At 33.3% G+C, this 23,863-nt stretch overlaps 1 protein-coding gene across 1 annotated transcript in view; it reads left to right on the top strand.

Moving 5' to 3' along the window:
* The first annotated feature begins 2,857 nt into the window (after positions 1 to 2,857).
* LOC128185852 (single-minded homolog 1-A-like) overlaps positions 2,858 to 23,863 on the top strand; it is a 35,299-nt gene continuing 14,293 nt past the window's right edge. The window contains exons 1-2 of the mRNA XM_052855524.1: positions 2,858 to 3,368; positions 14,599 to 14,786. Coding sequence (XP_052711484.1) covers positions 3,331 to 3,368; positions 14,599 to 14,786 — 226 coding nt within the window. The 5' untranslated portion in view covers positions 2,858 to 3,330. The remainder of the gene's footprint in view (positions 3,369 to 14,598; positions 14,787 to 23,863) is intronic.

Here is a 23,863-nt window from a genome sequence, read left to right as displayed (position 1 = left end):
CTCTCTCTCTCTCTCTCTCTCTCTCTCTCTCATTTTGAAAAATGTTTCTTTAATTTGAATTTTTTCTTATTTTTTTAACTTTACTTTGTCTGTTTAGGGTTTATTAAATCATTAAGAATTATCATTTCTGTAATTTCAATTTTCAAACAAATACTAGTATATGCCTTTATATTCTTGTAGTTTTAAATACTTGATTATAAGTTTGGGTTTAGATAAGATTTTAACTTGTATTGTTTATTACCAAGAACCATTCGATTCTTAGGTTTAACATATATACATGTACATAAGTAAAGTGAACAAAGATGTAGACATTTAAAAAAAACAACCTGTCGAATCAACGTTTAATTAAAATGTTTACATGCATATATGATAAAATATGTAATTAATTTCATCATTAATACATGAAGACGATATATAGAATGAAATATGAATGGGTTTGCTTTTTCATCATGAAAGTGGCAAAATATAAAATTAGCTGATGGAGAGAGGTAGTGATATGGTATCAGTGAATATGTATGAGAATGCGAGCCAATTGATAACATTGATGAATTATATATTTCGGTGGTCTCATAATTTTTTAAAGCATTTTTTATCTGTAAAAAATGTACAAGCTTTAAGATGTTTTTATTTTTCGCTGAAAATCAAAAGTTAAGAATAAATAAAGAATGCAATCTTCCATATCTAAACATTTGTGATTGTTGGATATTACTTAGAAATTATATTACACATTAAAAAAAATAAAATACGTGTTTCTCTTTCATGTCTTCTTAACTTCATATCAAAAGTAATTGTTCGTTGATTTTAAAAGAAATTGGATTCATGATTATGCTGACTCTGTCATTTCCATATACATGTATTTAAGACTCTGAATTGAACGCTATAAATAATATTTGTGTAAAATTACAAGATATACCCCCCCCCCCCAAATCGCTTACACTATATGTCATTATTACAAAATCTCATCGCTTGCGACGTTATACAAAATGACAGGAGGATAGTATATTACATGTTGGTACTCACGCAAATTAAGGAAACTACACTAACATTCAGTACTTAAGAAGGCTGGGTGGTTGTTACCATTTTTAGACAATATTAACCTCCATACTATGAAGAGCTCTGTTTATAGATATATAAATATGCTAAAATTTTTAAACTAAAATATATTTGGTTTTCTCTTCACTAAATATAAGTTAATAGCAAGAAATATCATATATCAAAAATTAAAGGTAAATCTGATTATGATTGCTCAATTCAATTCAATTCAATGGTTTATTGAATATTGAATATTTTATTGGTTTATTTATTGTTGACTCGCTGACCACCCAACCTCCTTAAAATTGCAATAAAGTATAGCATGCATTCAGTTTCAGTTTCAGTTTATTTCACTCAACACCATATAATGGTACAAGAGGTACATAAGAAGAACAAACATATTTACATATATACAATATAGTTGTAAAGTTCAAGAAAGTAAGTGGGGTGAACGAACAGTATGATGAATTTTTGAAATAAAGAAACACAATTTTCTTAATGTGATATAATCGACTGAAGACATGATTTCATAGAACTTTTTAGTGTTAGGCGAAGAACAGTAATATGTATCTAATTCTACATATGCATTCCAAGTATCTACATGTAATATAGCTATAATGCTGTCATAAAACTTGTCATTTCTTTTTTTTCTTTTTTTTAGAATTATCATTAGCTTTTCATTGAATACTTTTTGTCGGTTTTCCAATATCCCATTTTACTGTTTTAGCCATTTTGCAGACGATGAAGGAAACATCTTGGCGGGAACATTTCTGTCGACGCTAACAGGTAATAATTCAGGTATTGATTCGGACTTTTACACCTTACCTTTTGTTCTACCAACGTAAAGGACGTGTGTCTCGTATTAACGGAACAGGTTTAGTGAATAATTCAACAAATTACCTTTTGAAATTAATCAATGAACAAAGATTCTCTCTCTCTCTCTCTCTCTCTCTCTCTCTCTCTCTCTCTCTCTCTCTCTCTCTCTCTCTCAAAATAATTGCTTGGGTTTTTTATTTGAAAAAAAGAAAGGTTTTTAAAGAACGGGCTTAATTTATACCAATTTATATTTTACAGATGTCACAATTCACAATACAATAAAAAAAAATTGGGGAAGGATTGAATATGTAATAACTTCAAAAGGACGCAACTAAAGCCTTTTTACCTAAATCATACTATTTAAGAAGAGTAAACGATCTATTAAAAGTAGTTTGTAAATATTTTTTATTCTCCAATTATCATTACACTATTCAGGATGGTCAGTTAAAATATTGATATAAAAAACTTCTTTTTAAAAAATTGCTTAAATACTTTGATGCGAACATAATGTGCTATTAGCTTTAAGAAAACAAATTCTTTGGCTATAGTTGGTTGGTATCATAACTAAGTTCTGGAGTCTAGTTCTGTCTAGAATTTAGAAATAATTGGTGACAAAATCCTTGACTTTATTCGCTCGTCCAGAATAATTCATATTATCTTGTTTAGCGGTTTCTGCTTCATTTACTCTCAATACACTTTTTCCCTAATCTATGGGATGAGAATAAAAAAGACAAAATAAATAGAATAGAGTTTAGATCATTCTTGAAGAGCTAGGGGAAAACCTTTTTAAGGAGAAATCTCAGCAAGACTTGGAAAAACATGCCCCTATTATCTCGCGGTGGTGCTCTAGAACCTTAAATATCATCGGATAGTCTGCAGCACTGTGTTAAAATACTCGTGCTCGATTTTGATTGGTCCTCGCTAGCTGACTGGGCGGAGATAACATCTAAAAGGCGGGTAATGCTGATTAGTTAACGGGTCGCGTGGCACACAGAACTTTGTATGAGCCTTATCAGGGGGGCAAGCGAAAAAAATCATTGCACGGTACTGGTTGGTCCGGTGTCCAAGCAATACCAAATCTAGCAAAAAGCTAATATATGCGATTTCCCTAATTACCAGTGTGACACGAACATTTCTATAACCCGAAAGAACTATTGCGATCTGATTTAAGTTTCTAAGAGCATCACGCTACATGCGTGCACACTAAATATTCACCATGTTCTAACATAGGCGAACATGCATATGGAATATTTGTTTACATTTCTATAATTCAAGAGGAGAGCTTTTTTTCATCCGGCTAAATACCCGAAAAAAGGCGGTGGAGCAGCTAAGATAATTATTGAAGAAAGACGATTTTTTTTAAAAATATATATTATATTGGGAGGCGATGTTTCTTCATGGGACACGGATTCAAAAAACGATGGTGATCTCTTGGGTGTGCTAGCGCTGTGGAAGTAAATGAAAGTAGTGACCTAGCTCACCATGTATGCAACAAAACGCCGGCGAAGGACCGTCAAAACGTATGTACCATTGTGGAGAATTTTCTCTATAATTTCATAGTTTGATTCATGGAGATACGTACAGCATTTAGGAAGAGGGAGGGGTGGTGCAAAATATTTTTAAAATGTTACTTTAATTTGCTTCTTAGTGTAAGCTACAACGCCACTGCTAAAAGTGTAAAATGAGATTTGTTTAATTTTTTTTTTCAATTTATTCAACCGAGACGGTGTAAACCAAATTATAGGTTTTCAGTTGTTTTGGTTGCATTAATATACCTGCATCTACAGAAGGTTTTTAAGTTCTGTCCATTTAGCATTTGCATGGCTAAAAGTCAGCTGTTTAATCAACTACCACTGATGGACTTGCACAGTTTCTTGCAAAAAAAAAAAAAATCAGTTATACTGTACCACTTGTAAATAGTTAGAAAATAGTGTTATTGCTCAACGCAATCAGCTGGTATTTACAGTCTTAGAATGACCCCGTTTATCTATTGCAAACATCTAAAGACGTTTTTACAACGATTCCAATTGAATAAGGACTTGGTGTGTTGTTTTGAACCCAAAATCTCGTCACAAATCGACAATTCTTTTGAAATTCTTGCATATAAGGAAATGGGTACTGTTTCAAAATCCTAGTGTATTTTAGGCTAATCCTTAAATCGGACCACAACTTGTTACAATCTTAAATTCTATAAAATCACTTAAAACGACAAAAAAGGTAAAGAAACAATTAAACGTTTGCAAAATTGAATTATAGAAAATTTCATGTACTTCAGATCAATATTTAGAATAAAATATATAATTTTGCTGCAAATTTTATCAAACGTTGACCCAGCTCGCTATCAATATTTTGGAACATGTTACTTAATGGTGTTGTACATATTATTTACTCATTTACTGAAGTAGGACAACTAAGTTCTAGTAATATTCAAATATTTTTTTTTTTATTGTTTTCATTGATCTAAGAAATGTATAGTTAAAGAATATCAACGTATTTCTTGATAAAGATATTTGGCCCGAAAGTTAAGAATAAATTCAAAGGAACTATATCGCAAAACTGTGATGAATACAAAGTAATCATTTCGGCAATAAAAAGGCCATATCAATTAGATGTGATTGTTATGTTCTGACGAGTAAAAGAAAAAGAAAGTATAAGAGTACTCGCTCGATCAATCTCTCTCTCCTCAAACCAGTGGGAACAAAAATAAACAATTAAATAAAAATAAAGTTGACAATTCCTGCGGGATAATTATTCCCAATCAAAGCAAAGCAGTGGTCAGCAAAGCTTGAACATCGCGCAGTGCAAAGGCGCTTATGGTTCCCCCCTTAACTGCATTCACACAGGGCTGATCATAGGCTCGAATTCTGATCCTATCTTCGAATCTTAATTCCAATGTTAGTATCATAAGGAGTAAGGGTCGCTATTTCATCTTTAATTTTAAAACAAGTGCGCCATTGGACTGACTCCAATGGCGCACAAAGCCCGATTCTTTAACTTGTTCCCGTTCGTCTTTAGGGTTAATGGGAACAAAATTATAGCGGGGCCCCTGTGTTTCAAGGTCTTCAAAGTCCTTGTACCCTTTGTTTATGAGCAATGAAATCGTTATCTTTCTTAACGATCTACTTTCACTTAATTTCAATGATTCTAACTCTCCTATTGATAATTATTGGGATATTTTAGTGGGTTTTTTTTAATGAAAATTCCTACACCGAATACTTTTTATGCAAAATGACTTTGTCATTTTATTTTTTAATGTATTTATCCTTTGAATGTATCTATATAATTTTATGATGACAAATGCAAATTGCGACTTCATTTTCTTAAAATTGTTTTTAATGTATTTGAGGGCATAAAAATAAAATTAAACAAAAAAGGAAATCATATTCTAAGACTACAGTTTTATTTTATATGAGGCATTTTTAACCTTATTGAAAGCTTTCAAGGGCGGTCTCGCGACAAGAGACTTCGAGCACTCATCCACTAATTATTGTATTTCTAATAACAATTATCGAGCGCTCGTGTCGTTGCGATCACTGTAATACTTAATTACTGATTGCATTATGTATTTCAATGTAAAACAATATTTAGTAACAATTTTCATGGGGATGATTGTATGTGCAATAGTCCAATAATTACATTGATTAAATTAGTTTGCGAATGCTCCCCCTTTTTGTAGCTACTTTTCATACACGGTCTTTTAAAATTATTATTATTAAGTAATTATCAACAGATGTTTATATCTAGGGGTATCTTTATTTTTGGATACTCTTACGTCTGCATGATTTTTAAGTAAACAATATTATCTTAATATACTTGTAAATTATATTGAATTTTTATATAACAAAAATATATAATTTTTTAAAAAGTAAATTATTAATTTGGGGATAATTCATTTTAAGGTATTTAAAGTCATGTAGAGTTTTCAACATTTTGTTCGCTTTTGGGTTTTTTTTTGCGACAGCGAATCTTCAATCTTTTCAACCCCTTCAGGATCAGATATGTTTGTTTTCTAAATAAAGAAAAAAGAACTTAAACACTCCAATAACAATATGAAATTGTGTATAAATTCTTTTATATATGTAAAAAAGAAAACTCGAAACAAATAGACATTTTTTTTCTCTCTAAAAAGTACAAAACTCCATACATTCCTAATTCCATACGTTCTTCAGATAACATCTCGTAAACTACTTTTAAAGCATTAAGGACATTTTTTTTCTTCATTTTTTCATGTGCGGGACAGAATCCATATTGTACATGTTTTGTGAAATTGACTACATTTGCTACCTTTTTCTTTCTTTACAAATTAAATGGGCGGAGATTTGCCCCACTATGAGAGGCAATCTGTTAAGGCGGATTTGAATGGCCCTATTTGACCTCCATTGTAAACCGTCTTGTTTCGGGGTTGTTCGGATGTCGTGCAGCTACACGGAAGCACCTCCCGGTTTTAGCATTACTACACATTGTCATGCAAGTTTTGTTGATCTTTTTCTCTGGGCTCCTGTACTCTTTCGTTAATTAAACTTCAGACTAGTCCTCAAATCTCCGTCAGTGGTTTTATCCTTAAGGATGCGTTTAGTATTATACTTCTGCATTTGGCATGAAGTAATCATGACTCTTAAGTTTTTCATCTTTATTTTTTTTCTCAATCACTTCCTTACTAGTTTTTTTTTCAATGAAGACAACGTAACAGTGAACCATATTCTATGTTTCATAAACTTTCCCATATTTTTGTAAAAAAAAAAAAAAGCGATAATTTTATCACAATATGTCATTGTCAAAACTTTATTATATGTGTGCAGTGAACGTTCTAGGGCAATGGTGCAAGACGCGTATAATATTTCATATCAGAATGCTCATCAATATTCACCTAAAATTGTGCGTATTATATTTAGTTCAGTGGGTTACAAATTACATAGAAAATATTACAGGTGCATTTAAAAAAAAATTTTGCAGGTCAATTTAGTTGTTTACATGACTGAATAAATAAATAGGGATGCATATCAGTTTAAATGTTAACCTATTAAAATAATGCTTAAAATTTATGTTTCCGCATGCTTGAATGCTTAATTATTGATATAGGAAAATTATCCATTCCATTGCCGATGAATATAGTTGATCCCTTGGTATGTTAATTAAGCATATCAGGGGATAAATTCTCATGGATTTTCCCCCAAGAAGGTCTGAAATCGAGGAACGAATGATTTTGAACAAAATAATTTAATTGCTCGTAACATTTAATTTTGTTAAATGATTATATGGTACATTAAACGTTCGCGAAATGAATGTTTTTGTATATTGGAGAAATTAATATCCACTGAATGAACTGTTAAATGGACGGTGTATCTTAATGTTGATATTGAAACTTCTTGCATTAAGGGGGAGTCTTCATTTGATGCTACCATGTGGGGTAGAATGGGGAGATTGAATTGACGCAATCCATTTTACTCACTTTACTAGAATTACACAAAAAAGGTCATATTGAAATAGTTTTCTGGCAAATTGTCGTACAAAAAGTTTTTGAAATATGTGCCCCCTCCCACTTTCTTATACCCCCACCAACAGTTTTCAGCAGTGAGGCAAATGCACATGTAGGGTATTCGACCTAAACCAAGAAAATAAAGTATAAAAGCATATAAATATGTGTCTTTTATGTAAATTAAAGATGAATTCAAAGATGATTGTATCTTATTATAAATGTTATTCTTTGATGACTTACAAATTATCGTGCTTTGAATCGCAGTTTAGTGAAGAAATGAACTTGGTAAAGGAATGGCCGGCCACATTTGTAGTTCTGTAACAAGACAAAAAAAATCTAAACAAAAAGGAAACCTCAGCGAAAAAAAACCACATTGTCAAAATGTCCGTTCTCCTTCCCCCAGAATCTCCCCAGAGACATATTAAGGTGTAATCGAGATTTAAATTATTCTATTCTTGTTCATTGGAGTGATGTCGACCTAGCACAGATTGTACCCGTTTCCCCAAGATTTTGTCGTCTCGAGATTTTGATCAACTCGGTGTATAAAAAAAAACTTATGTCTTATTTCAACGTTTAATTGTTTCGTTGCCTCGTCCCTTTTATGTAGCTGACAATGAACAATGATTAATTTTTGTTAATGGTATTGAGGCATCAAGATGGTTGAAACATGAGGTAAACTAATACCCATTACTGAAATAATTTGTTTCCTGCGAAATATATTCATAAAAAAAAAACACCCCGGCCGTTTTAAAAGACTCTAAACAGAATTGAAGAATTTAAATGTACGAGAATGGTAAAGCAGAGAAAATGACACCAGATTTTTTTTTTTTTGGAATTTCAAGGAGTGTTGAGGGGTAAACAAGACCCATAAACGTTCATTTGACTAGATTTCATACATGGGGGTTGGGGGGGGGGGTGCGGGTTAAGAGTATGTTTTTATTATCGTAAAGAAAGAGAAACGTTGCCGAAGTCGAACAATTTCGATTTCCATTTCCTGTTTTTACAATCAGAGTAATTGCAGTAGTGAGTTACCAGTAAAGAATGTGCCAACGCTTTGTCCTTGAACGGGATCTTGAAAGCTTACCTTGTATGATAAAAGTCTTTACTGTTCCATTCTTATGAATGAAAGAAAGGAGACTGTTTTTGCTTTTAACCCCCATGGTCGCTGCTGTCAGAATCATGGGGAGGGGGACATGGTAGGTGGTCCCGCCAAATGATGACCTTTAAGCCGTGTGGTATATCTGATATGTGGCTAGGATATGTAAATACCTGCAATTATCTTATTCAACAGGTGCTTTCTCTGCAACTCAGAACTGGTTGTAGTTCTTCCTGAATACGCTTTCGGATAGTGATACCTGAATCTTGTTTGATTTATGTATGACAAATTACGACATCTTTATATGCATTTTTTCTGTTGGGTACATATTTTTGTTGAGGACAGCTCTAGATGTCATGATTTCGCTATTCTTTACTATATTCAATATTTCACATCACAAATGCTCTGATTTGGTATTAATTGCACTGTGAAATTTAATGATCCTTTTTATTTCATCTTAATAATTCCAGAATTGCATACTTTATAATGTAACAGTAGTATTTCAATATTTCTGATCAGACTCATTTTAAACCGAAGTCAAAACAACTCCACAATTGTTGTATACGTACATATATGTAGCGGGTAAAGAAGATAAAGTTGCATAGTTTATAAAAAAAAACGACATTCCACAAAACAATTTTCAATACAAATAACATCTTTTCGCTGTCAAAGGAACACCAAAAATGCTGCAATTGTTCTGCAAATGCTGTCAAAACGAATTCGATGTTGTGATCCTTTCAGGTGATGTCAAAGGCTGGAATAAGTATTTACTGTTTGTGAACAACTTATCTAAGATGTTTATCAATCATTTACAGCAAAACAGTAAAATGTTTTAAACTGATGTTTATCACACAAAATGTTTGATTGATTCTATCTTGAAGAATGTTAGATTGATCAAAGATCTCCTACACATTTATAATATATTTACCTCACTTTCTAAATAACACACACTAACACATTCCTGTGCAATTACTTCAGCAGATGTAAATCTAAACAAAATTTTTGGGTCCGTTGGCAATGAGACTTCTAAATAAAAAAAATTCAAGACCAGATATAATTGTTTGAAGTCATTTAAAGTTATTTCATAATTATCCTTCTCTTTATTCTGTCCCTTTTTAAAACTACCCCCCAATTATTAGATCCCAGGGTTCTGATAAGAAATCAAATCAATGCTATCTCTTTGGAGAGGAACACTTTACAACACATCGGACAGAAACCTAGCACTTTTACATGAAAGTCTCTTAATGCAGGGCTATGGAATTTACTGAACTTTGGGTTGCTTGTTTAAAGAGACTCATCTCTCTGTGTTATTCAAATGTGTGAACACACTCCAAAAAGTCACGAACCCCATCTGTATTCGTATGCAATTGTCATGCATTTGTAATTTACATTTAAATATAAATGATTATAGTTTGATTAATGCTATCGTATTTTTTTTCTTCATTTCTTCATTTCGTATCTATTTTTTCATTTTATTTTCACAGGTTGACTTTAAAAAAAAAGATATTTCTTGTTAGGCCATATATCTAGATTTGCAAACAATGTCAAAAAATATCTCATAGGAGTGCATAATCAAACAATATACAAATACAAAACCAGAATAATTAAAACCAATATGAACCCATAATAATGAACCAAACCCGGATTTGGTGTAATATATTATAGTGAAGACAAACATGTATTATAGTAGAAAAGTATGGCTGTTAAAACCATTATTTTACAACGTTTGAGTCTCAGAAGATTGAACCATTTCGTGAAGTCAGAATCATCGATGCTAGAGCTGTTTTGTTGGGATTCTTTTCTTAAAATCTTCATTCGCAGGAGTGTCTCAGCCACGACTAAAGCATCACCTCTTAAGGTTATTCCGTAATTGATACCTTCGGTGTTTTATGCGATGACTTGAACGTTGCTTCTGTTCTAAGGTTGACTTGTCTTGAGTTTACTAAATGAACATGTCAGACCATGTAACAACCGGTGGCAGATGTCAATTTTACGTGAAATTTGAATGAACTTTAAATGACTCAAATTCAACAGACTCACAACCCCTAGACGGCTTCATGGTTTTAATTGTAACTCCTTCTTTCGAAGATCGCTTTCCCCTCTTGGTTGGATATGTTACCCTCTTATAGTAGACGTATTTTGTAAAATGTCACTATTAAATTGTAAATACATAATTGTTTTAGCTTTAAAATGGCTTTTGCACTTGACTTACTGTAACATGTAGAAAGTCATTATAAAACAAAGCAGGATATTTAAATGCATTTGAAAATGTCAGTTTATGGACTACGTAAGGAAGGATACCAACATATTTCGTAGCAGCTATCTGGACCAAACTTGGAATTTTATAACTATACAAGTATGGGATAAAACCCCCTCTTCCAGCCCAAAACCAAAAAGGGGACAATATCTAATACTGCAGCCTTAACACACAAGCACATCAGCAACTTCATACAAAAAGGAACAAATTTACATTCAGTATGTATTGATAGCCAACATAACTCGAGAGAACGTTTTCCTTTGTTTTGTGCTTTTAAACGCAAGAAAACACGTGAAACCCGATCCTGCACTTTTGTGGTGGTTTGATCAGATATGTCACTGAGAAAAGGGAGGATTCTTTTACAAATAATGCTACTCCATCTCCGGTCATCGGCAATTTAGGCCCCCAAAGTTTTGATGTATGGACTGTTTTTGCTCAATGACATGCATTGGGTGTCCCTTGTATGCCATCATCCTTGTTTCAATCCCTCGATTTGAGGCAGCAAAAAATTTATAACAGAAAGGTATCCATTTTCATTTTACACTCCTATAGCCTGATACACCGCCTCCTTTTTGCCCATCAAACAAATAAAAGCAAGTTTATATCTTTTAAATTCGTATGTTCGAGCAAACATTTAGGGGCGAGCAAATTTACTGGGGTCCCCCCCAAAAAAGAATTCATTGAGCACGACATTTCATCGAAAGGGTCAAACAAAAAAGTGGAAACTAACTGCATGCCTATAAAACTTTAATTATAGTTTATTCCTTATTCCTCCAGCAAACAGATTGCCGCTTGCACTAAGCGAACCGATTTTCTTGATTTTATGGCCAATTGTTAATTAGACAGAGAAGTTTCGATTAAGGGGGTTCCTGAGTATGACCACAATATTTTATGATTTGATTATAGGGATATGACATAGAATTTCAACTGTTCACTTTATCCTGTGATGCTTCTAGGTCAAGAGGTGTTTTTAAGTGTACACTTGTTTAATATTTGACGCGGCCTCGAAAGAAGCAGCTTTAGGTTCATTTGTGATAGTTTGATAGGTTCTATATTAAGTAATGGAATATATATCCGAATATCATATTTGTCCATGATTTTGTATATGAATAATACGTGTCCCATATAACCTATCAAAAATCTACTGCATTTATAGAAATTCAAAATATTTTAAAATTTAAAAAAAATTGGACTTTTGAAAATTAATATACATTAAAATACATGTCCCTTATCAGGAATAATTGTGTATAAATTCACATATAAGAAGGACCGGTAAAAGAAATGATAAAAATACACAGCATGATTTGTTACGCGTCCTGTTTATATGTCTATTTTATTTGCACATTTCCGAAAACAAAATCCTTCCGTAATAATAGACAGATTTACAATGAAAATTGATCAGACTGTAGAAATAATAGAAAGTGAAGATTTTCTTGATTTCTGAAAGTGAAGATTCTGCTACAAAACAGTGCATGTATATCTTTTTCGCCACTGCTCCGAGAAAGGTTCAAGTTATCCTGTTAGAAGTTTTCCCAAGCGGGTCTGAAAGCTGGGAGCAACACCAATAGGCGTGAAGTATATATGAATATTTATAACCATCATATACCGTCGAAGATGAGCAGGCTCATTTTCTGGTCATAAAGCCATCAATTTTGGGAGGAAATGACCTGTCTTATTCTTCCATAGTGTTCGCACTCTGGTCAGGAGACCTATTTTTCCCTGAAGCATTTATTGCAAGACTTGATTGTATTTCACCGACAAGTATGAATTCACAGATAGATATTAATCGTGTTTCAATCAAGCAAACTTCTTATTTTTGCGATAATTTTGTCTTTACCTTTATCCTAATAATCCTAGTAATTTGTTCATGTATTGATGTAGACAGACTTTGAATATCATATATTGGTATAGACAGACTCTGAATATCATATATTGCTATAGAAAAACTTTAAATATTATTTAGCAACTAAGACAAAAGAAACCTTTTGCATGCTTTGGTGTGAGCACTGATAAAAATGTTAAATTATAAAGTAATAAACATCATGTTTAACTAGAATATCAAGCCAGAACATAGAAAATCAGTAAAGAGATTTTCTAGCAACCTTCTGTTTCCTATAAAGAGTTAATTTGTCGAAAGAGACAAAAAATGACATGGTAAAATAGCAGTCAGACATGATAACCTAATTAAATTGTTTCTTTACGATGCATCAATGCGAAAAATTTTCGGAGGAAGCTTGTAGATGGTTGTCGATTGGAGCCCGGGGCAATTTGACAGCTCCCTAACGTAATAGCCCACATCTGGTTCTGCAGCGAGATGGCGAATTATTTGATGAACTTGCGCATGGAACTAACAGTTGTTTTGCCCTTATAAGTGAATTATTTCCTTAATTTCTCTAAATAGTTCGGGATTTCCTCTCCCGCGTATTCTGACGTAATTCAATACAGTCTTGTTTTTTGTGGATATCTGGGGATTATTTTGACTTTGTTTTGGCTCTGTTTTGGTTATCATTTAGCAAGTTTAATCAAGTTTACAATGAGAAAAAATGGCTGGCCTGAAGGTAACTCAACGATGACTCGTGCTCATAACAGCTACAAGATATTGTTTAATTGTAGCAAACGCCTCCTTCCATTAGCGCTACATGCAATGCTTTTATTACATTGTTTTCACCAGTGTTATATAATTACCATCATTTTCATTCATATATCTCTAAAAATAATCAACGCCTTGGAACAATAAAATACAATAAAATAAGACCAGCTTAAGTCCAAGCATGCAAAAGTTGTATAGCAAACAAGTTTGACAGAAGAAATGTATCGAATGCCAAGAAGACATAACAAAGTATACATACTGAAATTGTCTTTAAATTAGATGAAATAAAAGAGCCATTACGAACTCTAAAAGCCTTGCAATGAATCTTTAAACACCATTTATCATGTAAAAATGCGTATAAAGTACATGAAATATAAAGAAACACAGAAGTAGCTTGAGATCTAATAACTTTTAGAATGGTTGAAAAGAGGACACATATTTCTAAGATTTGATCGACAATGCAAACAGATTCAAGAAACACTCTATGACTACTGCACAATTAATCTTGTTAATGATTTCCACAGTAACAGATGCATCAAAAAGTCAAACACGCCACTTCAGAAAATATGAAATTTACACGGAGGAGGGCACCATTTCTTTCCACACTGACAAAGCCAAGAACTAATGAACGTTTAATTGGGTCTCCACTGGAAGCCTATTGTCACTTTCAGTTTGAGGACTCAGGGGAGCTAATCCCTGTCAGAAAGTTTAACCATTGGCGCAGGGGGTAACGGGATTGATTGTCCTGGCTTAATGAGTCCTTGCATCACATGATGACAATGTTGTGTGCGCATTTCATTAAGGATGGGTAATGTGTAAATACTCACACATTTAAGAAATATGATTTATTTTCTGTTGGTCTTCAACTGACAGTTTCATCTCTACAAGGCGACAACGATTTCTAGTGGCCAAATGTTTTGGAGAATACTTGGTAGTTAAATACCCAGATGATATTTGAAAGTTTTCTATTTTATTTGCGTTTATTTTTTTGTTTTCAAAGAAATTTATCAAATCAAATATTCATTTATATCAATGAACGGACTTGTCATTCAAATGAAACTACTTTAAATCCAGCTATCATTTATATTGAAAATTTCAAATACTCATGTAAAAATAGATTATTCATCATTATTATCGTCGTCATCGTCATCAGCATCATCAATTTCACAATTTAGGAATAAAACTGAATGTTAGAATGCTCAAGCTAACACGCACGAAAACGTAATGCACGAAAAAAAGAATGTCATTCGTTTTCAATGCCAGTAAAATATTTCTCTGAGCACGGAACGTGTGAAAAATATAGTTTATATTTTCATCTTCAATTTTTTTAGACAGAAGACCCCGGTCAAAGATCCCCCAAAAAGCAACCCAAGCAAACGACACAGAGAAAGGCTAAATTCGGAACTTGACCATCTTGCTAGCCTGTTACCATTTGAACAGTCTGTTATTTCTAAATTGGACAAGCTATCAATTCTTCGGCTAGCTGTCAGTTATCTTCGGACGAAAAGTTATTTTGCTGGTAAGTGTCATTTTGAGCCCATTTTCCCTAATATGTCTTCTATATATCGCATTGGCGGCACAGCTATATTATGCATTTTGTGTATGCTACATAAGACTTTTGGATAGAGGTGTTCTCATAAGTTATACATACATGTAATAAAAATTTACATATATGTAAATCACCGAAAACTTTTTTTTTTTGATTTCATAATTATGTATATACATTTTAGTGTCAGGGTCCCTACGTATACTCTGAAGGTGAAATAACATTACTTTACATTTCAAGCCAATGATGAATACATTTTTGTCATACACTTGCTTCAATAAAAAAAAAATAATCCAAATTTTCATCTATTGAATTTCAATGCTTGCGTGAACATGTGTGTGCAAATGATACAGCTTTTATCAACGGCATTATTTTCTAAAGTCGATTCGAAGATTTTGCGGCAAACAAAATACAAAGATATTATTTTGTGAAAAGAAAAACATCACTGATCAATAATGCATAAAAATGAGTGTCGATTCAATCTTACGTTGTTTTTTTTCCTGTTGATTGAATTGAAATCGGGTACTATAAGTTGTGCGGATTAGCGAGAGATATTGAAATAGACAAGGGACAGATGGCATGTCTGTTTCCATCCTTTTCTCGTAGAGTTCTTAGCTTTGCTTGTTTCCTTTCCTACCTGGTCCGAGCAGATTGCAAATAATCTGTAATTGTCGGGGCTTTACCGCGAGTTTGTCCTACACAGATGTTGAAAATGAGAAAATTGACGACGGGCGTAGTTAGCTCAAAAATTATACGAATTATGGGTGCCATTTTCTTCCCTACCTGGTATAGGATGAAATTTATGATGGATAATTAGGTCCCCATCTTCTGTGTAAATGCCATCATTTCTATGTTTTATTATTATACGGGTACAGTATACTATATGACAGAAGAAGAGATTATCTGGTTTCAATGCAACGGGTCATTTAATACTAAGAATACAGCCCTTTTTAAGTATAGTAAATACAGATTTTGACAAAAATGTTTAATGTGAAATGTTTTTTTATACGCTAATACATATTCAACAACGAATAGTTTTGTTAACAAATATTCGTACATGAATTACATATGGAAATTGTGTTAAAATTATTCTGTCAGTGATTCGTAACGGGATACAAAAAATGACTAAATGGGCCAGTTTAGAATTAAATGAGAAATTTTATCCCGAGCACGTGTGACTTTTTTTATATCATTATCATTACAGCTCAAGAAAACATAACAAATTGTTTTGTTTTGTAATTTACGAGTTTAATAAAATGTCATTGAAAAAAAAGATGATACTAAGATAGTACATGGGAAAATATACATTACAATTACGAATGTATTGTCACTGCGAATTTTAAAGTATAGCATTGCATTGGAGGTTGCATCATTTTTTGCGTGAAATGACAAAGCGTTTTACAAATAAATTGTCCTTGTAAAACGTGTTTATAGTAAACAAATATGTAGTGAGACTAAAAATAAAACGCAGCACAATCATAACAATTTTGGAAACACTTGTCGTTAATTCTTGCTTGATAGATAGCTTTTTAAAGAACTGAATGTTCCAAAAACGACCCAAATGTCGCCTTTTTCCTGTACACAACACGGCTCTAGTTCCAAGTAAAAAACAAATCGGCCACTTTGTTCTCCTAATCTGCGTATTTAGAGAATCATACCATAAAAACTCAATTGGCACCAAATTGATTGGTATCGAATCTAGATATTCTGTAATTATCGTAATAACTCATACCCTAAGCAACCGTGTGCCATTCATTATTCATATTGTCACTTCGTTTGGTCAGCTACTCGCTGCTCCTTCCGATCTGTGCTACCTATTCATTAATGGAATTCATGCCTCTTGTTTTTGTGTGTTGTGTCCTGCTAGTTCTAATGTTCTGGTGTTCGTGTGATTTATGGTATAATTATTTACAATGGACGCATACAGAAAACAGAATGGTTCTTCTAATTCTTATTTGAAACACTTCTGTTCGACTGCGCTCTCTCTCTCTCTCTCTCTCTCTCTCTCTCTCTCTCTCTCTCTCTCTCTCTCTCTCTCTCTCTCTCTGTATACGAATAAAGATGCGAATACCAAAGTTCTTTTTCAAAATTCTAAGCAGTTTATAGCTGGTAATATCCTCGTTTCCATGATCGTAGCAGTTTATATATAGCTGAGAGCATTTTAAGCTTATACTGCAAAAATGCTTTTAAATATGAAAACAATATTTGGCAAGATACCCGATGTTTAATAGCAAATGGGCAGGTTGATTTTGAAATGGATGAAATATAACTTACCATATTTCCTAGAATGATCGCTTTTGTTTTAGCTAAAAGCATGTTATATTATATCTATCATAAAAACACAATCAATAAGTCCGATTTCCATCAATTTTCCACTTTCCATACTACTCAAGAAGCATTTTCTTATGTCTAATAAGGCCCGCAAAACTTAAATGCAGCAGGAAAAATGACATCCGAAGAAATTTACGACGCATCTGAAGTGTAATTGACCATATTTTCTTGCAACAGACATTAAAATCAACTAAGTATCTATTTCAGCCTACTTCGTAGAGCGCATTTTGAAGAACACTAATTACTTCCTATTTTCCCATAATGCATTGGAGACATGCTATTATGAAGAAAGGCAGAGCCCACGTTTTATGAAGGATAGTAGCGATGAAATATTATTTATACGGGCATTCTCGGGACAACTCATTTCCTTAAGGAAGCTGAACGGGGTGCTGTTTGAAAGCTTGGCGTACGTTCTTATAATTACATTTTACTACAAAGACAAATTTCGAGAATGCAAAAGACGTGGTTTTTGGAGAGAAATGAAAATTCGGCCTGTCAAACGTTTCACTGGGATGTTTTCTATGCTAATTTATTGCTTGCTTTTTGAGGAAGTTCTTTGTCAATAAATTTGAAGGATGATTGTCGCAAATGATAGTAATTTCTTTTTATTTTGACACAAGATTCTATTTTTATGAATTTGCTTAGGAAATCGCACTTGTCTCTAAAACAGGGATGTTCGGCGCTGTCATTACTTTTACTTGAATCCACAAAGCAATTCCCTAACAACATTCATTTGATATGTACGCTTTTGGGGTTTTATTTTCAAATTTTGTTGTAATGTAGATTTATTGAACTTAGGCTATATAGGGTACGTTTATATTTGCCCGTTTTGACATTTTGTGGTATCTCTTTAGAAAGTAAAAACTGCACTGCGATTGGTGAATTGATATTCAAACAATTTTTACTATCGGTAAGATCACAGTGTTAAGTTTGTATAAATTACGTATAAATATACATCATATAAATATTTTTCAGATCCTTGATATGTTGCAAAGATTTTGTAGTATGATAATAATTTATAAAATAACACAAAAACCAGATCTAATTTCGCTTTTTTCTGACTCATTCCAACACATGGGGATAACCTTATGTCAAAGGTAGCATGACCTTTCAAAAATACGATCAAAATGGGCAAAAAACGAAAAAAAAAATCAACATAATTCTCTGCAAAAAAAGAAATGGAAAGGACGGACAGGTATCAGTTTTCCATTGAGATGTTAGTTTGAATTGTTTGAGATCCAAATGAACGCCAAATTGGCAGCCATTAGGGTCAATCCCCAAGGAACAGGCTGGGGTACAAAGGTGTTATATAAGGGTTCAATTTCTGCCATTAGATACCCTGTGATGGTATTAATTAAACTTGTGCTAGACTTGATGTCAGCTAAAAGCTATGTACCTGGAAATAGCTGGATTCATTTGGGAACCCGATACTCTTGTTACTGCCCCGTTTTCGGATTCGATATCGCTTCTGAATTACTTCTAAACTTGCGTCTTAGCTTTGTCATTCTATGTCAGAAGCATCCCTACAAGACAGGCTTTATGCCTTTGACGTCTTAATATTTCGTGTAAAAAATGAATTCTTCTTTAAAAAGAAACTTCAAAAGCCATTAAACTGAATTGCATCAAAATGAAGAATCCAAGTTTTAATATTTTTATCAAAAAAACAAAACAAACAAAAAACAGAACAAATTTTCTTTTTCTTCTTTTCTAAAAATTGTTCAAAGAAGGAAGCAAAATCTTTGAGTTCAATAATCATCTTTGAAGTGTTGCATACAATGTTGTTGACAAAAGTGACGTATACCTGTACATTTGTACACACCAAATTTTTAATAACGAAAACATTAGATAACGCATAGTGTTTTATAATATGCATTCCAACTACCAAATAGTTTTACATCGTCATGAGATGTAATGGAAGACTGGACTGCGTAGAAATATTATAATAATTTAATTTGTCAATGACCTTATGGATAATCCGACTCTGATGATAACAGGGTTTGTGCATGTTTCTATTCATTGTCCCGATGTCATGCGTCAAAGCTTAATCTGTAATTGTAACACGCTTGATTGCACTCACGACAAAAGTAACAAGGTTAAGCAGATGTTTGAAAATACCGATTATGATACCCGTTAGTCTCAAGCTCCTAGGGAACCTTGGGGTAGCTGAGGTGGTTAGAAGATGATTTATTTTGTTTAATTAGGTCTGTAATGTCTTTTTCTCGGTTCAATCTAACCTTGGTTAAGAAAGGCTTTGAACTATAAACATCGATGGGACAGTATCCCAGTGTTGATATACACATAATTGTATATTTATTGATTGATAAATAAACAATTTTTATTATTTTTAAAGTTGACAAAATAATGAAATCATTTTTTTAGGGGGTGGTAATTGCTGGATTTAAATGGGGAAAAAATTCGCCTACAATTTATTTGATTCATTCGACAATTAATTATTGAATTAAGAATCATCGAATCAGTATAATATATGATTTAATACAAGGTAATTTACACGTACTTTTGTGAAAGCGCATGCGAGGAATCATGTATAAAATGCTGTTTATTAATGAACATTAAACTAAAAACACGTGCATACAAAACATGTGCACTTACATTTTACAATTAAGATACATAATTGAATCAACTTCTCCGTTCTTTTAAACATTGTCTTTATCTGCTATAAATAAGATATATAGCTAACCAAAATATATATGTATTGTAATTCAACCTTTTAGAACAATGGCATTAATAATTTCAACAATTGGTTGTTAATGGATTTATTTACAATTGAAATTCAATTACACATATAAGTACATAGATAGGTAATTTCTATAGTTTCATCAAATAATATCACAACCTTTCCCTAAAAAATATAACAGAACAAGGATGCTTCTAAATGAGGTTTCAATTATCATAACAGTCGAAATGATCGAAGAAAACAAAGTTGTGAAGCTATTGTTAATTAAGTCTAGCTCGGAGTCCCATGGGGTGTCGGGGGGAAAAAGGCCAGGAAAACTCCCCATAAAGATGTAGTCACTGCGCCAATGTTCACTGAGACAAGAATAGAAAGATGAAACACGAAACAGAATCGTATTGATTTTTTTCTTTTGAATGGGGAGGGGATGCTATGCTAGCTTCTTTCTATGTTGGATAGAAAAATTTGGTTTTCAGAGACGTAAAATCAAAGTCTTTGAAAAGCAAAATTATTTGGAGAGAGAGAGAGAGAGAGAGAGAGAGAGAGAGAGAGAGAGAGAGAGAGAGAGAGAGAGAGAGAGAGAGAGAGAGAGATGGGACCAGCATGAATTTTAATTGGTCAGTACAATCGTTCATAAAAATTCAATTGTGAAAAATTTTGACGAGCACAATGGATTCATAAGTTCGCATCAACGTGTAGCAAAAACATCCTGCAAGCCGAGCAAGTACGGGTTATAAAACGTAAACTAATACTCTCCAGCCACAATACAGCGAAATTTAATTCTATTAATTATCAGATTCATCATCCAAGACTCTAATTATCCCTTTGTCTCCAAAGTAATCCAGAAAAATGTCGCTGCCATTCTTGAGCTTGCATCAATCGCACGATGGGAAAAATTATGACTGACATTATCACAGTATAAAAAAAAAGCCTGCGGCCATCGGCTGCGATGCCATACCCATATGATTCCATCTGATTTGTCTCTGGTCCACAAATATACCCTTGTAAAATCCCCCCATAAAGGTAACACTGATCCGCTCGGAGATGTCTCAGAGGCAGTTGTGTTGTATTGATCTCCGGATTACAGTTGCCATAATTAAGTGTAATTAATTGAAAAGCTGATAGAAAATATATAATGCCCTTTGATTTAAGATCGCTGCGGAGGAGCCTTGTTTCCCTCCAGGGTGTTCCTTTGTAGCGAGATGACACTTGTTAAAGGTGTTGATTTATATCATCGGGTAATGCAGGAATTTTTTTTGCGCTCTGTCTTTCCTCTAATGCATTTGCTGATCCTGGTTTGGGGCGACTCTTTTTCTTCTTTTTCCTTATTTACCAAGGTAATTGAAAACAAACATGCAAAAGACACGCGCAATGACATCAGTTTGTCGCCTCACTACTCCCCCCCCCTCCCCCTCTCAACTTTTCGCCAGCCCTGGAATCATAAAATTTCGTGGGGGCCAATTTTCGTGGATTGCTTAAATTGTACAGGTTCGTAGGGACGTAATTTCGTGTATTCTCTTAAACCTACAAAGGAAATATGACTCTTATACCCTAATTTATTAATTCGTGGAGGATGTTAATTCGTAGATGAGAGGTACCTACGAATTCCACGAAATTTGAGCCACCACGAAATCTAATGATTCCACAGTATATGTTATTATCTACTTGAGCGTTACTCAAAACCCCTCCCCTAAAGTCCTTTCTTAAAAACGATATATACGCCAAGGGCTCAAATTTTACTTTTTTCCTCATAACCTGTGAATTGGAAATACAAATAAACATATATCTATCGAGTACAAAGGTTTCAAAATCTACTGTTGTTCAAAAAAGTCTCACCGTTATGCAAACACAAAATCAACAAGACAAATAACATGCATTGAACACTTAGTATTGACCATACTCTCGAAGGTTGTATATAGAAATATCAACAACATATTGCCGATTTTGTTGTTTTTTATCATTACTCCTTGGACAGAAATTTGATATAATAATTTGCACCCTACCTCATTCAACTGCTTTTTGAATTACTGCATTGATGACATAACATATGGACCAGTCGAATTGATTTCCTCAGTTGTGTGAGTTTCTTTGTTTGGTGAAGTCTTAAAGACTGTAATAACTCAATCTCGCATTGGCAGTTGATTTTCTTTAATGTTTTAAAAGATAGCTCAGTGCTTCTTTTAAAATTGTATATCCAAGATATTGAAGACCCTGATGAACAAAACAGACTGTAGAAGCTAGGCACATACATGTATCATTCTACTGCAAAATTATCCCCGTCAATAGCAAAAATGCGGGTAACGTACAAAGATATTATTGCATTGTTCTTGTATAAACCTATTGCAAACAAATCTAAATACTTTTGTCATTATTCCAGCTAATGTGCACTCTTATTGTTTTTCTTTCCTCATATTAATACATTAATTTGGTAAGTCTTTTAATTTTCGTTTCTCAATCAAACAACTTGAAACAAACAGTTTGCAATAATAAAATATTTAAAACTGATTATTTTAAAACAATTATGACTATTATGACGAATATTGAAACAATAGGTATAAAGGTAAAGTCCAGGTATTAATTTTTGTTTAGAGTTGCCCTCACCCCCACCCCATCCCCTAAAACACTTTCGGAAAAACCCTATGGACAGCGTTCCATCACCATTTCACCATCATTATAATTAATTATTGAGGCTAAAAACTTGGAAGTAAATACGACCATTGATTGCAATATAATTCCTTTTTTTATCAAGACAATTGCCATATACATAGGAACAACTAGCCACGTTCATACATAATTGATGCTATAGGTTGTGATGTTCCATTCTCTTTCAAGTGTAAGTCTCTCGGCCTCTTGTTGAAAAGCCTCAGTCTTTTAATGGTACATTTTTATTCTCTGTTTGACATTAATTACGCTGCTATTTCATTACAATTGCAAGATGCAATTGATTTCGGGATAATTCTATTAAAGTGGCTATAGGAAATTGGTAGAAATTGGCACGAGTGCTAATTCAGAAAATGGCATCGGAAAAATAAGCCACAAAACATCGACGATTGCTGCTTGACTCCGGTTTTTTGGTGTATGCTTACGATTCGTCTGGGTATGCCTGCCCTTCTTCTTTTTTCATTAGTCTTTTGGGAATGAGTTGCAGTTTTATGTTTGGCTACATGAAGAAAACAATGAATGCTATAGCCGTACAGGTTTCGCTTATAGTTTCTCGACAGAACCAACCCATGTATACTGTATGCGCTGTTTTCCCGTATGCTTGACAGTATACGGAAACTCGCTTTGTGCAAAAAAGAAAGGCGAGGGCGCCGCTAATTGTTGAAATAAACCCATATTACACATTCCTACTATTATGGACACATTGAATTAATTGTATTTGCCAAACCGCCATGAAATGTTGCGTAAGATCCGGGCCACAAAGATGCTTGACTTTGAAGTCGACAGGAGAACGATGAAAATAGAATTAGACTCGACTAAAGCACGTTGGGCTTTTACTAAATCAGGGCAGACACAAAAGACAGCACTGACATCTGATTTTTATCATGAAGAGGCGAACTCAACTTCCACACAACACCTCTCATAAAAACATCGGCTTCATAGCCATATTTTTCTGCTTGGTAGGTCAAGTGAAAATTTTTACAAATCCTAAGCTAATTATCAAATCGATGATGAACGTCGATGTGCATCATTATGCTCTCTCTCTCTCTCTCTCTCTCTCTCTCTCTCTCTCTCGTTTTAATTTTTAGCGTCGTTTGTCTTGTAAACCTGGGATATAATCAGTGGAAATTTCTTTTGTGATTTGTGTATTATAGTATGATATATGCATGTATAGTGGTTCTTCTACACTTTGGGACATTCAAGGAAAATTCAATCGTCAATTCATTAACTTATCTATTGATGTCAACAATTTATTTAACGAAAAATCGGTAGAAAGTATCATCTATAGACATTCAAATACGATTTCATGTTATGTAATTTTGCAATTATTAATCAACAAAAGTGTAATGCAAACAAGCATGTATGT

The sequence above is a fragment of the Crassostrea angulata genome, chromosome 5 (assembly GCF_025612915.1).
Source record: "Crassostrea angulata isolate pt1a10 chromosome 5, ASM2561291v2, whole genome shotgun sequence".
Taxonomy (NCBI): domain Eukaryota; kingdom Metazoa; phylum Mollusca; class Bivalvia; order Ostreida; family Ostreidae; genus Magallana; species Magallana angulata.
Note: the sequence above shows the minus strand (reverse complement) of the source record. Positions and strands in the feature narration are given on the sequence as shown.